General features: G+C 38.0%; 2 protein-coding genes across 2 annotated transcripts in view; one reads left to right on the top strand and one right to left on the bottom strand.

The window, feature by feature from the left end:
* The window catches only part of LOC107048097 (RNA polymerase II-associated protein 3), a 96660-nt gene that overhangs the window by 6907 nt on the left and 73442 nt on the right, over window positions 1–16311 (bottom strand). The window lies entirely within an intron of this gene.
* Window positions 775–14172, top strand: LOC107048100. The gene is made up of 11 exons (XM_015271081.2): window positions 775–991; window positions 1531–1740; window positions 2591–3183; window positions 3931–4268; window positions 4808–5113; window positions 8503–8723; window positions 9292–9473; window positions 9944–10100; window positions 11255–11965; window positions 12185–12414; window positions 13555–14172. Exons 1-11 carry the CDS (start codon window positions 950–952, stop codon window positions 13880–13882), a joined length of 3318 nt encoding a protein of 1105 aa, XP_015126567.1. The 5' UTR covers window positions 775–949; the 3' UTR covers window positions 13883–14172.

The following is a 16311-nucleotide window of genomic DNA, read 5'->3' as shown; positions in this document are numbered from 1 at the left end:
GAAATTTACAATTTTATGTCGACATAAAACGAGTAAATCGCTCCCCTGGGCAGCAATTTTGCTCGTTTTGTGTCGACATAAAATCATAAATTTTAACCAATCCTAGTTGAGTATTCCGAATCCAGGACTGTCATTGGTTGAAATTTACAATTTTATGTCGACATAAAACGAGTAAATCGCTCCCCTGGGGAGCAATTTTGCTCGTTTTTGTGTCGACATAAAATCATAAATTACAACCAATCCTAGTTGAGTATTCCGAATCTAGGACTGTCATTGGTTGAAATTTCCAATTTTATGTCGACATAAAATCGTAAATTTCAACCAATGACAGTCCTAGATTCGGAATAGTCAACTAGGATTGGTTGAAATTTACGATTTTATCTCGACATAAAACGAGCAAAATCGCTCCCCAGGGGAGCATTTACTCATTTTATGTCGACATAAAACGAGTAAATCGCTCCCCTGGGGAGCGATTTTGCTCGCTTTGTGTCGACATAAAATCATAAATTTTAACCAATCCTAGTTGAGTATTCCCAATCCAGGACTGTCATTGGTTGAAATTTACGATTTTATCTCGACATAAAACGAGCAAAATCGCTCCCCTGGACACCGTTCATAATTCGCGAAAACGCAACGTGATGTGGGAGCCATCAAGTGGTCTCTCCACTAACTATTCTTGGGCGGTAACCAATCAGATCAAAGAGAATCCACGGATTTCATTGGTTGAGCTACATCATTGGTTCCCTCCGAGGGATCCCATTGGTTGCCGCCCAAGAGTAGTTAGTGTAGACACCACTGGTGGCTCCCACATCTACGTCACACGTCAGTGACGGTCACATGACCGCCAACGAAAATAAACAAGGCAAAACAATTTCGTCTGAATCGTTTGAAGATTTTTTTTCGTGTTTTTAGAGTTAATATCAGTTTTTATTAGAGCTGAGGGGGCGAGATGAGTAATATATATATTCAGGAGCCTCCGACCACCGGAAAGGTGAGTTTTTGAAACGTTTTTGAGAATTTTTCTGGGTTAAAATGAAAATTCTAACCTCAAATCGATGGAAGGAGAGGTGTTGCCAGTGAAGTATGAATGCATGTGGAATATCTTTGGAGCTCATGATACGATTTTGACGATTTTTTTTTCATTTTGAAGGTCATGAAAAAAAGTTTAGAATGACGTTTGATTTTTGAAATTTCACTCTGCCGATCTCGAGTTATTGGGGTTTGAAGGGAAGATTTTTACTGAGCATTTTCCTGAATAGAATTGGGACTTTTTTGGTTGGAGGGAGTTTATCTTGAGAACGGTAGGGTTTAGAGGAAAACATGAAAAAACATTTTTTGTGGAAAATAAAATTTGGCATAAGAAAGGTCGAATGACATTTTGGCGTAGAACCACCGGTTCTGGAGATAACTCAATGTTTAAAAGATGCGAAGAGTGAAATTTTTTTCTGAATTAATTTTTTGGTTTCGCTTTTATGGGGTGGGATTTATTTTCGGTTCGATAATCATGATTGTTGATTGGGATGATTCCAGGTCCTGATGAAGACGTCGGTGGGGGACCTGGACCTGGAGCTGTGGACGAAGGAAGCCCCGAAAGCATGTAGAAACTTCATCCAGCTGTGCATTGAGGGATACTACAACAACACGATATTCCACAGACTCGTCAAGGGGTTCATAGTGCAGGGAGGGGATCCCACTGGGACTGGAGAGGGCGGAGAGAGTATTTACGGACATCCCTTCAAGGTTAATTCACAGAATTCATAATCAATTCAATAATTAACAACAATTTGTACTGAATAGAAAATTTTATAATCACAGCTTTTTTATTTACTGTGCTAATGATTAAATTACTTCGCTTTTCATGTAAAAAAATTACGCAAAGTTGGGTTCTCATTCTTTTCATTAATAAAATCTGCAGCGTTCGTGCTCATTTATTTAATTGTCATTTTGCGGCGTTTGCGACGTTTTCTGAAGAAGCTTCTTAGCACGTCTAGTTTTCGAGCAAAAAAATGTTGAAATATTGAAAATGGCTAAAATGAACAATTTGAAAACTTTGTAAAAAATGAATTTGGACGTTGTGTTTCCTATAAAAAAACCATGAATTAATGAAAATGTGATTTGTCTAGTGGATTCGATATCATTCCAATTGGTCGAGTCAAAACTCTTGAAAAAACTCTTGAAAAAGTCCCAGTTTCATAATTTTTCTCTCACTTTACCGTACGCCAATTTCAAACCTATCTCCCCCTTGTGTTTTCTGGAAAAAATTGCGTTCAAATTAATTTTTTTATAAATTTTTCAACACTTCAACATTTTTGTTCCCGAAAACTAGACGTACCAGAAAGATTTTCCACAATAAATTAAAAATGAGTATCAAAATATCTACAAAATGTATTATTTGAGCTCCATCAGGCTCTGAAAAAATTCATAAAAGAAACAAATCAGTAAACTAATACAAATACCCCATTGACGCCAGTTAACGTCGCAAAATAGCAATTAGATAAATGTTTTCATTTTTGTCCACCATCCCCTGATAGTTTTGTATAATTAACAATAAAGAATGATCACAAATAGAACACAAACGATTATCCTTCAGGATGAGTTCCACACGAGACTTCGTTTCTGCCGGCGAGGGCTCCTGGCCATGGCGAACGCAGGAAAAGACGACAACGGCTCTCAATTTTTCTTCACATTCTCAGCAACCCCAGAATTGCAGAACAAACACACGATTTTCGGTAAAGTCGCTGGGGAAACGATCTACAACATGTTGAAGTTGGAGGACGCCCTCGTGGACAGCAACGAGAGGCCCCAGTACCCCCAGCGGGTGCTGAGAACTGAGGTCCTGATCAATCCCTTCACCGACATCGTCCCAAGGATCGCCAACACCGACGAAGCCCCAAAGGAGCGGAAAAAAGCCAAGAAATCTGGAGTCAAAAATTTCAAACTGCTGTCCTTCGGGGAGGAGGCTGAGGAGGACGAGGAGGAGTCAGTGGTCCTCAGTAAGAAATTGAGTGGCAGGGGAAAATCGGCGCATGACAATTCAGCTGATCCTCGGCTGAGCAGTGTCCCAGCTGTTGAGCCCTCGGGGCCTCCTAGCAAGAGGAGGAGAGAGGACAGGAGCAGTGACTGGGAGAGCGATGGGGAGCCCCAGGATGAGGAGGAGATCGCCAGGGGGAGGAAGGAGTCTGCGTAAGATTTGGTCATTTATTCTTTAGACTCATTGATTAATTTATACTACTTTATTTTATTCTATTTCAATTTCCGTTTTCACAATTAGATTAATTCCATTTCATTGTTATTCTTATTAGACATATATTTTTCAGTAATTCACAAGTTACAACATTGAATGCAGAGGAATTATGGTACAGCCAGATAGAAAGTGTTTTTTTGTGATCAAAATAAAACACACGGGTAACAGAAAAATCTCTGCTTTTTTCATCATATTATGAAAAGGAAATGAAAAAAGAATCAGAGAGGGATGATCGGCTAGAAAATAGATTTTTTTTCGTTTTTTATTGTCTGCGGGAACTTCGAATCATTTTTTTTCTTCAAGTACTGGCGGAAAATCGAGATTTCAGGGAGAAGAAATTCAAAAAATGCAAAAAAGTGGGCGGGAAGAACTAAAAACATTAATTTTTCAATGTCTCCGGAATGTTTTAAAATCGATTTTTTTTAAATAATGAATGAATACCCATAAATTCAAGAAGTGTCCTCAAGGGTCGTTTAACCAATACGACCATTTGACCTTTAGTTCCAAAAGTTATTAAATGTCGTTCGCCCGTCAAGGCAATTTAGCGCTTAAATTCAACCGAAAAAAAGAAGAGAAAATGCCTGAATTGTGTCAAGAAGTATTTTCCTGGTGTTTCATTTTGCCCCGGTCTCTTTTAAATAAACGACGAGTGAAAGTTGCAATGTCGTTTTTACCATTTGTTCCAGGGAGATGAAACAGCGAATTTTCGACAAATTGAAGGAGAAAAACTCATCGAAAAACAAGAAACCAGAGCCGAAGTATGCAGAAGCCTCGGATCACTCGGATGACGAGTACTACCTCGGGAAAGAGCGTCACGACGAGCGGAAGAAAAGAGCAGCGGAGATTCGAAAGGAGATAAAAGAATTTAAACGAGGAGTTCACAGTGAAAAAAAGGCGAAAGAAGAGGACGATCGAAAACAGAAGGAGCAGTTGTCCAAAAAGGTTGAAAGGAAAAAGATTCTGGACGACTACATGCCCGATCAACAGAAGTACGAGGAGGCTAAAGCCAAAATACCAAAGAAAGGTGAAACTTGCTCTAAATTACTGCAACTTACTTTGCAAATATCACCGAAGAGGAGAGGAAATATTTCAGAGACAAATCTCATGAAATATTTCTTCTGGAGAATTCGAATTCCCACAAAAAATGTCTGGCATTTATCCCCAAGTCTCTTCTCTTCAGAGATATTCACGAAGAAATTTAATATTTCCATTATGCAGAGAATATGATTTAATCTGTACGATTTTGCTGATGACTCAGCTAGACGAATTGACCTGTACTATCTAATCGCTATATGTGAAGAGTCAAATAAAATTTAATCATCTCATTTTCATAAACATTGAATTGAGCATTAGATTAAAAAAAAAAACATTAAATTTTTTTCAATATAGGACCCATTCCCTGCGGAAGAGGATGAGTATGAATCCTCCTCTTGTCTTCAGCTGTATGAATTCAATTTAATCCGTAAAATCTCGTCATTATATTCAGAGTCCAATGCAACATTCACGATGTTTTTGAAACGAATCCAAAACCCTCTAAACAAAGAATTCTATTTCCATCACCAGGAAATGATCGCGACAAATTCGCTCTGGAGCTGCTCAACAGATTCAAGACGAAACTCCACTCGAAAAAGATGGAGTCGCAGACCAGGGAGGGCTCTCTCTCCGACAAACCAGACGACGATGACGACGTCGAAACAGACGACTCCTGGATGATGCACAGACTCCACTGCGAGGAGAAAAATCCAGTATTGGCCAAGGACGCCAGCACAAAAGCCGACGATTGGTTCGAGATTTACGACCCCCGAAATCCCCTGAACAAGCGTCGAAGGGGTGAGTCGTCATCCTCGAAGAGCGATACCAGAAGAGACAAATCTCACAGGAGATGATAACTTGAATCACCTTAGGTTTAATGTATTCTGTTAATTATGAAATTAATTATGTATGTTAATTATGCAATTAATTATGTCATTATCGATTCTCGTGTCCAATACTTCTGGACATTTTTGTCAAATAATCTCCAGTGATTGGTGATCAATAATAAACGATAATTAATTAATTCAATTAACAAATTAACTAATGAAAAATTATCAGTTGATTTAATTAAAGAATGAAAAATTATTGAATGCACGAAGTTTTGTCTCATGATTAATTATTGGGTCGTCCAATTAATTCATTTATGGAAAAATGTGAAGAAAAAAATTTATAACAAACTTCCATTCCTGTAAGAAATCGTAAATTATGAATTATTGTTCTCAATTAATTTACAAAATTGAAAAGATTGTCTACATCATTCTGTAAATATCTTTTGAGGTTTTCAGATTAATAAAACGATGTCCATTTTTTTGTGCATCGAATTCCGCGTAAAAAATAACTCTTGACATTTTCAAAACCCTTTAGTTCCACACATAATCCCTCAGTTACGAGAGCCCCTCATAAAACCGATTAAATTTCCCCACTGAATCCTCAAAAAGTTTCACAAGCGTTTAAGCACCCAGATAATTGCTTCATTTTCCACCGACAAGATAAAAAAAATACTTCAGACATCCACAGAGATCCCCGATAAGCCATTGAGCCTAGGCTGTCAATACTCGTGACGAGCGAGCCACTAGGTACACATGTAAACTCTTTGTAGACTCCTCCTCACTCCCTGATTATTCCCACAATCAGTCCGTATGTTGACACCGTGCGATGCGCATAATTTATTTTTACAATCGTCTCAGTGTCCCCAACATCTTCGCTGCAACATCTCCCCCAGTCGTCATTACGAAGGAATTTATTTATATCAAAAGAACAATCTCCAATTATCCGTGAGTTTTCCTCTTCAATCGTTTGAAACGAAAAAATTCCAATTCCAACTCGTAATTATGGTAATTGAGTCGTTAATATTCACGACCACGTGTCGATTTAGTCTCGTATTTTGTAAATAAGAGAAGAAGCTGAAGTTGAAGAAAACAAATCGGAGAAGGGCTTGTGAAGTGTCTTATTAGCAGAAAAACAATTGTTTTTATTCAATCGGAAGTGAAAATTCGATGGAATCAGTGTTGAATGGATTTTTTGGGTGAATAATAATAAAATTGTTGGATATTTTTTTCGCGAATTATTGAGGAGAGGAGGGAGAGGAGGTGCATTATGGCAACAACCCCACTCACAATTGAAATGCTCGGTAATTTTTTCTTCTTGATTTTTTTTCAAATTTCACATAATATTTTAGTATTTTAACATTTTATCATTTCAACATTTTAACTGTTATTATTTTTGACATTTACATTGAAATGTTAAAATGTTGAAATGGTAAAATGTTAAAACACCTAACATTTTAACATTTCAATTTGATGAAAGTTATTATTTAATTATCCTGTTGTATCTGTTGTGTTTGATAACAAAATACTAAAGAAAAATTATTTAAAAAATTTGAACACTCCGATGGTCGCGCCGTAAGAGCGGCGCCAGCAAAAATCGACTAATGATAAATTCGAAAGATGTGGGAAAAATCTAAAAAAATCAAGAGTCATCTGGACTTTTACGTCCAGTGTTACCCTTAATAATATATTCAAGCTCGAAGTTGTCATGTTCTTTTTCTGAAAATTCGCCTTATACACGGTATACGCCCCGGAGTTTCGGAATAAAAATTTGAAAATCCAACTACTTATTATATTTTTGGGGATAGTTTCATTGAAAGGGCTTCTAGACACTTCAAAATGAGATGTCAAATTTTTCCCAATTTTTTTCAGGCTTTACTGCAGTGTAATTTAAAAAATCGGAAGAAGAGCGACGCGGCGCGACCAACGGCCTGTTAAGGATAATTTTTCTGCCTATTCTACATGAATCGCGCAAATTTTTATATCAAACAAAACGAAATTAGCTGTGAAGGACTCGAATTTCAAAAAAATAATTCGTAATTGTTATCGTACACATTTTTTTCAAAAAATTGAAAAAAATTCTCTGTAGCTGAAAATTTTAAGGGTCTGCGGGACAAACGAACAATAAACAATTGACTTTTTGCAAGATTGTCACATTACTGATTCAATTAGAAAAAATTCGGAAGCGAAGCGGTTGACCGCGTTAATTCGATTTTGACTATTGGCTAGTTTTTTACAAATATCTCGGAATCTAAAAGAGATAGAAAAATTTTCATTGCGACCTTTTTTGTAGAGCCAACTGAGGGTCATAAAAAAGGTCATGAGAAGAATTTTGCTATCTCTCTCAGATTCCGAAGAATTCAGCATTTCGAAATTCCTCCTGAATTCTATTTGATCATTACACGAGATTTCAATAATTAAAAAACTATTGTGTGTAAAAATAGGTTTAAAAAATTCTTGAATTTCGAATTCACTTCCCGGAATACCTCCGAAAAACTCTCCCCAATCTTCTCTCGAATGGAAATATTTTGATCTAAAAAAAAAATGTCCAGATGATAAATTCGCTCTAGTCGCGTCGACCCTCCGCCTCGGAGGAATGACATTGGATTACAATAATTGACCAAGAGGAGCCTCTAACTGTGATAAGATAAAGTCTGCCCCGCGGTTGCGAGATAACAACTAGGTACTAGGAAAAAAAAAACACTTGTTAATGATTCCTCTCGCGATGAAAAGCAAATTTACGTATCTGAATTGACCGAGATTTTTCAATGAAAAATTGATCTCCTCGCCGAGGCGATGGGATTGAAAGTGGCGGGCAAACAACGGGCTTTTGCATTATCCTCCTGGGCAATCCTATTATCGCGTTACTCCCACAAATTGATTCCAGGTTTCATGGAATTTTCCACTGTTTGTTGTGCCGTCTTACGAGTACAGTCTGCAAACTCGTTTAGCTAGGTGAATTTATTTCGATCCGTAAGACTGATAATGACATTTCCATCGCGTAAATTTATGCAGCTGTTGCGGACATTTAATCGGAGCATTTGTTATTCCGTACAATTTATTATTTGCATCGAGCGAAAATTTTTTTATTTGTTTAATTGGAGAGTGAGAGGGGGGGGGGGTATTCCGCGCAATTTGAAAACTTTTTTTTAGTTTTATAGAAGGGTCAGAGCATTGTAATGGCGACAGTCTCTCGTGCTTGATCGTATTTGTTTTATAAAGACAGGAAAACGTTTCCTGAAAATCGCTGAATAATCATTTTTATTCGATTTATTATTGAATTTTTTTTCATTTCTCGGGCGAGCTTCAGGAAAATTCACCGAGGCAATTGTACTCACGAAGTTCTCATTTTCGTTTTCATTTTTTGTAATTAATATTCTGAACACTCTCACGATTTTTAAGATGATAAACGTCGTCCGAAGGATTGGGCCCCCAAGAAACTAGAGTGCACGGGTCCCCTGCGTCTAGCTCGCCTCTGCATTCTGGGGATGTTTCTCCCAGCGATCTTGGTCGCAGGTCCTGTTTACCTGCGCTACAGAGTCTACTCGGAGCAGCTGTACCCCCTCGCAGCCACCGACCAGCGGCTCATCGACGGGAAAATCTCCACCACGTGGTGTCAGGTAATTTCCCCCAGAAAATTGAATTTTTGAGATTATTCTGGAGGTATCTTCGGCACCAGAGGTTTCTCCTCGTTTACCCGTAAACGTAAATTCATAAAAAAATGTTATTTGTTATTGTCAATTGACTATTGACGAGTTTTCAATGAATATCTCGGTATCTAAGGGAGATGGCAAAATTTTTGTTATAACCTTTTTTGTAGAGCCGATTGAGAGCTACAACAAATGTAATTACAAAAATTTCGCTATCTCCCTTAGATTCGGAAATATTTCTCAAAAACTGAACGGGGAGATGAGTCGACTTAAACAGTTTCACCACTTCGCTTCTGAATTTTTTAGTGAATTCGCTAGGTTTTCCATTGAATTTTTCCATGCGTTTGCTCCCTTATTTCACCAAAAAATCGGCTCATTCAATTGATTACTCCAAACCCACTAGTTTCCGAGATATTTCCAAAATAATCCAGCATTATAACTTAATTACTGATAACAATGATAACACCTCAATAGCGCATGTAATAAACACCCCGACAATCGAATACTGATACCCAAATTTTATCGTTAATCACCTCAGCGACAAGTCGTTAAAGTAAATACGACGTTCAATGCTTACTTAATTAATGGAGATCCACAAATGAAAATAGAGACGACTCCAGTGTCTATGACGAGGCATCTGGTGCTTGAGGATGATATGAAGGAGTACTGGGGATTTTATTTGCTGAGGGGAAGCAGTGTCACTGTCTCCACTTGTGTCAGGTGACCACCGATAATTAATCACATTAAATTAACTAATGGGCGCATCCACAGTTAACGAATAAAGCTTAAACGAGAATTCAATTTATTCTTTCCAGTTTATTTCGCAAATATCTCGAAAACCAATGGGTTCATCGAAAAATGTCATAAAAACTTTATTGTAGCTCATAAAATTCTGCATAAAAAATATCGTGTGACTTTTTTTCGTAAATCCAGTCCAAACCAAGATAATTGAGAAATAAACAATTGATAATGAAATAAGAAATAGTATACGCGTTGATTATTCCGCAATTATTGATTCATTATCAAGCAAATAATTAATTAGTGATCTCCCAATCAACTGACTAATCAATCGGTTCATTAATTAATTGATAAACCCCTCAATCAAGTCATATTGCCAATTTTCTAATTTGCTTTCTCATTATTTTTTAAATTAAAAATTGGATTTTTCTTTTGATTTTTATTTTATTCAGATGGCCAGGTGCATCATTGACAATAATCCGGGGTCATAAACACCTGCACGAGTGTGCATTTATCGGAGATGACAGCAGTGAGGAATTAGAGGAGCTTCTGGAAATAGCGGAGGAACAGGGCCTCCTTAACGGCACCGGATATCCCCTAAATCCAAAGGTGAATCGCTTGATTAAAGTAGTAAAAACATAATTTGAATTTTGAACATTAAAATCTGAAATAAATTCTGAACGAAAGTCAATATGAACAGAAACATTCTGGTTGAGTTTGTGCTCAATCGGCAGTCTAGTATTGTCGATATTAATTAATCTAGAAGTGCAAGATTTTCGAGGTTAAGGAGAAAATTAAAATCCGGAAAAAATCTCGAAAAATCGGAAAATAAAATAAAAATTCTAAATTCTAATAATTCATGTTTCTGCCTGCCTGAAATGGAATATCGTATCGCACCACCCTAGTCAAACGAGAGACTATTGTTCAAAAAATAATTCAGGAAAAAATTGATAGATCAATTTCTCACACTCATCAACGTAAGAATTCGCGGGAAAAATTATCAATGATGATTAATTTTCCTCACACCTGTCTAGGGACTTTCCAAGTTTGCACTGGGATTGCTGGCGCAGCGGAATGTTAATTGACGCTGATAACAGGCAGAAATTCCAGATTACAACTTTTTAATTAATTCGTGGAATTTTCTTGTTGATGATGAACGTAAATAGCGTTATATCATTTGTATTCTTGATTATGTCAATTGACTTCTATCTGATGTTAAGACTTAGTCGAGACGAAGCTGATTAACGAAGTGCTTTAAGAGATTACGCAAGGGGGTGGTGATTGCAGATCTATTCTGAGCGGATATTTTTATTTCGTGAATATCTCTGGAATTAGTGAGTTTAGGGGGAAAAACAGATAGCCCAGACCAGGATTTGAACCCGGAACCTTCCAACTGCGCAGCACGTGCTCTTCTTATTTTGTAAAAATTTATTCGTTCATAGACACCGATATTCATCATTTGGAAACAAACAGTCTTGACATTAGAAAAAAAATATCAACATTTCTTAGAGTTAATTAAGCAATTGTCCAAGTGATTCTCAGAAACTCTCACTTCTTTCATATTTAAACGTCAATAGCTTGTCTCATTTCAAATGATGAAAATACGAAAACCGCAATTAAATAATTGAATAATGGGAGGGGTTGAGGAGGGGGGGGTAATCCCAGATAGGTCACGCAACCGACGTTCAGAAAATCTGTTTTATTCTCAACATCGCCCCCCCCCTCCCCACAACACATTTAATACCAATTTGGCTGTTCTTCAGAAAGATGGGCCTAGCAATGAGCCCGAGAAGATGAAGAGAGCTCACCAGGACGTTGAGTTCCATCACAAGGGAAACGCCCCTCCCTCGAACAATACTCTCCCTCTGATGTCCAGTCACCACTACACGAGTCACGAGCTCGGTGCCAAGGAGATGCGAGAAATCCTGACGAATCTCTTCGCTCGAACATTAGTAGCGAAAAAGAAACAGAAAGAGAACCCTCACCACCATTACGAGGGAGTTTACAGGGAAAGTGCCAACATCGAGAAGCCCCCGCTGGTTCAACCCGACGAATTGCTGTGGAAACTCGAGACTATTGAGAAATTATTCGGTCGAAAAGCGACAGCAACAACAGCTCAACCACCGAAGAAAACCCAAATCGAGAGATCTAAACTAGAAGTTTCAACTCCGTCTCCAAAATCCAAAGGAAAATTAGTGAAGGAAATGGCAAAAGATGCAGAAACATCAACGGTTACATCTTCCGAAGTTCTTGAAGATGTGCTCAAGCGAATTGATGGTCTTGGAGATCGAGGGAGAAAAGTGCTGGAGAAGTTGTCGGCGAATTTGAAAGAACGAGAGAAGAATGAGAAGAAAATAAATTCAAGGGATGGGAAGGGTTTGCTGAGGAGGAAGAGACAGTTGGTGCTGTCGTCGCCAGCCCTGGTTGATGAATTGAACAGGCACGATGAGGAGGAGGACCTGGCAGTGGAAAAGGTAACGCTAGTCATGTAGCCGATGAAGTGGTGGAACGAGACGATAGATTTTGAGAGTAGATTGTGAGAATGTCTGGGAATTATTCATGGGAACCTCTCGAATGGGTCTTGATTGTCCCCAAAGGAAAAAAAGTTGTCATTTCAGCACTTCCGGACTCAATTCCGACGTGGTAATGCATTTTGCTGAGCAATCACCAGATTTTGTTCATAAACCTTCCAGGAAGATTTGCATCCTGATGGAATCGCGGAAGACAGAGGAACTGTCAACGAATCGACACTGAACGATCGAAGTAATTCGGAGTTCTGGAGCTCCTTCAGCAGCTCTGAGGAGCGGCTCATGGAGTGCAAGGGGTTAATACTCAATCTCCCGTTGACTCCACATCACCAGTGCACGCCCAAGTATGAGAACGAACACGTGAAGGCTTCTATTGCGAACACAGTTACGTACAGGTAATAATAAAATTCGATGCAATGAACAGTCTTTTCTCCTCTATTTCCATATGAAAACAACGGCACACATTGCATAGAGGCTATATTCTTGACCTCTGAGTCCTTGGTTTCCTTATATTTGATTGCTCATACTACTCAGGCTGCAATATTTGATGCTCCCAAAGCCTTATCGTGATGACCTGCTGCTCATAAGACTCAGAATTACCAATTTGGTGCTCATAATTCTCAACTTATTGTTAATACGATATTCACAAGACTCAAACTTATATTTTCACTGCTCATACGGCTCAAAATTGTATATTTCGCCGTCCAAATTCCGAATTCCAAATTTCGCCCTCCGGTTTCCGAATCTCATAGGACTCTGATTTTCATATTTGACATTTGCAAATATCGAACTTTTATTATTCGAGCATATTTGATGTTCATAAAGCCTGGAGTGTACTGCCTAGTGCTCACAAGACTCAGAATGAATAATTTAACGCTCACAATTGTTAAACTATTCCATATTCAACATTCACAAGGCTGAAACTCATATTTTCAATGCTCATAGGACTCAAACTTTTACATTTGACGTTCACAGATCTTGAACATCTGCCAATTGAGTATTGGGGTGTAATGCATCGTGCTCATAAGACTCAGAATGACCGATTTGATGCTCATAACTCTCAAATTTTGTATATTCGACATTCATAAGACTCAAACTCATATTTTCAATGCTCATAGGACTCAAACTTTTACATTTGACGCTCACAGATCTTGAACATCTGCCAATTGAGTATTGGGGTGTAATGCATCGTGCTCATAGGACTCAGAATGACCGATTTGATGCTCATACGGCTCAAACTTCTATATTTCCCGCTCGCAGGGCCCGAATTATCATATTCTCAAAGCCTGGAATGTAGTACCTCGTGCTCATAAGGCTCAGAATGATTAATTCCAATCTCATTATTCTAAAACTGTTTTATATTCGACATTCGCCTGACTCAAACGCACCTTTTTAATGTCCACACGCCTCAAATTTCTGTATTTGATGCTCATTACTCTTTCCATTCTGAGTTATTACATTTTGGGCATTGATTCCTTCTCTTCATTTCATCCTACGAAAACACGTGAACAAATGATCAATTTCTCTGATTTTAGAGTCCCAGTTAACGGTTACTACTTCTTCGTCTTCAACTCCGAGAACGAACTGCAGCCGAACTACGTTCGCGTTAAATTTGACCTCGTGAAGACCTACTACAACACGTCGAATCCAGTGCACGCTTGTCAGAACTCCACCCAGGAGTGCTCCCTGCCCTTCAACTTCTTCAGCTGGGAGCGAACAGTCCTGGAGCTTCCATTCAGCGGCAACGACTCCCAGTGGAACGAGGAGTACGTAGTGGTGTCCCAGTGCGAGCCTCGCACCGCCATCTACCTCGTCTGCATGATCACAGTGCCTCTCCTCATCCTCCTCTTCGCGTTTCAGTGATGTTTCTAGCTCTTGTGATTACTTTGGCGAAATTGCAAATCAATTGGCTAGTGAAAAACAGTATTTTTGAGCGAATAATTTTAACTGGGTCATTTGAGCTTTTTGTATTCGCGTGTGTGCCTGAAATATCTAGAATTAGGATGACGAGTACCTCATTAATTAAGGGATTGATTAACTTTACTACTTGTGATTGAATTTTTTTTTTAGGAAAATAAAGTGGAAGTGAGGAGGTGAATTATGACTGATGAATTTTTATGAGTTTATTTACTTATTTTTTATGAGTTTAGTCACTCAGGGAGTTCCAGGCCATTTGGCTATTTTTTCTTCAGGGAAATGCTTTTCTACTTTTTTAGTTGAACATCATAGCTTTCATTTGAGGCTGTTTTTTGAAACTGAATTTGAGTCTCGGTATTGAATCGTTAGAACACCTTTTAAAAATCTGAAAAAAATTCGAAAGTTTACTTCTGGAAGAAGATTGATAAAATAATTTAAATAATTTATAAGAATTAGGATGACGAGTACCTCATTAATTAAGGGATTGATTAACTTTACTACTTGTGATTGAATATTTTTTTTAGGAAAATAAAGTGGAAGTGAGGAGGTGAATTATGACTGATGAATTTTTATGAGTTTATTTACTTATTTCTTATGAGTCTAGTCACTCAGGGAGTTCCAGGTCATTCGGCGTTTTTTTCTTCAGTGAAATGCTTTTCTACTTTTTTAGTTGAACATCATAGCTTTCATTTGAGGCTGTTTTTTGAAACTGAATTTGAGTCTCGGTATTGAATCGTTAGAACACCTTTTAAAAATCTGAAAAAAATTCGAAAGTTTACTTCTGGAAGAAGATTGATAAAATAGTTTAAATAATTTATAAGAATTAGGATGACGAGTACCTCATTAATTAAGGGATTGATTAACTTTACTACTTGTGATTGAATATTTTTTTTAGGAAAATAAAGTGGAAGTGAGGAGGTGAATTATGACTGATGAATTTTTATGAGTTTATTTACTTATTTCTTATGAGTCTAGTCACTCAGGGAGTTCCAGGTCATTCGGCGTTTTTTTCTTCAGTGAAATGCTTTTCTACTTTTTTAGTTGAACATCATAGCTTTCATTTGAGGCTGTTTTTTGAAACTGAATTTGAGTCTCGGTATTGAATCGTTAGAACACCTTTTAAAAATCTGAAAAAAATTCGAAAGTTTACTTCTGCAAGAAGATTGATAAAATAATTTAAATAATTTATAAACAATCAATTTCCCACTATAAAAACCATTTGTTCGGAATCGCAACAAATTTAATAATATTCTCAATTTCATCAGTAATCGATTTCATGCCTGAAAAAATAAGATTTGTATTGGTTTTTCCACTGAGAATGATCATAAGCGATTGAAAAAATAATATCGAATCTGACAGGGAAAAGGGCATCAACGCTAGTCTTGTAAAAAAAATAATCTCCCAGTTATCCATAAAAAAATGCACGCCCTTCAAGAAAAACACGAGAGCTCGATCCAACTTTTTAATCACATCTCTCCCCCACCGTTTTTCCCTCAAAATTAACACCGTAGAGATACCTAATTAATCCTCAGTGTCTTTACCGCTGATTTGTTGTTCTTTTAATCCCCCGAATGATGATTATTCTTCTCGTCGTTAACGGGGGCCGGTGGAAAGTGTAATAAACTCCTGTCGCCGACGGTTTGACCCTGCGATAGGGAATTTCCGGCCGTAGGGCCAGCCCTCGACACCGTCACAAGGGGGAAGGGGGGATGAGGGCGGAGCATCCCTTATCAGTGACGAACACTCGTCTCTACCCTCGAATGCAGCCATTCACCAAATGACGAGTTTAATAGGACAATTCCCGGAATTATTCTTAATTTTTTTGTTCAAATATTATTATTGCGATTTTCACTGTTTTTTGGTGATCCGGGGAAGGCTGAGGTGTTGGAAAGGGGGGGGGAGGTGGTGGGGAGAGGGGTTGATTCTATTAATGTGGTACGATTGGTACGTGTGGCTGGCGGGTGTAGATAAGGGAGAATTGATTTCACCCTCGGTTGACTGTCGTCACTGGGCCGCGGGTGTGAGATCGTCCCGAGTGTTGCGATATATTTTGAGAAATTTATTGGGGCGTTTTTAAAGTAGCATAAACCTGTACTACACTGAGAGAAAAACAAATACGTTGTCAAACATGTCTTGTTTGGGCCAACAAAATCGCTAGTTGACAATTGCCAAAAAAGAATTTGTTTGGTTCGAATTTGAAAGTCTCAGACATGAATAATTGTTCTGCTTTCGACGGCAACGAAATATTTGGCAAAGAGGCGGATAATTCACACCAGACGGCGCCTTTTCAGGATGAAAATATCTCATACAGAGGAAAATTTATCAACTAATATTTTATCCCTAAGTTACAAGATTCCTATCATATCATTATTATT

The sequence above is a fragment of the Diachasma alloeum genome, unplaced genomic scaffold, assembly GCF_001412515.2.
Source record: "Diachasma alloeum isolate Michigan unplaced genomic scaffold, Dall2.0 Dall_scaffold_00185, whole genome shotgun sequence".
Lineage (NCBI taxonomy): Eukaryota > Metazoa > Arthropoda > Insecta > Hymenoptera > Braconidae > Diachasma > Diachasma alloeum.
Note: the sequence above shows the minus strand (reverse complement) of the source record. Positions and strands in the feature narration are given on the sequence as shown.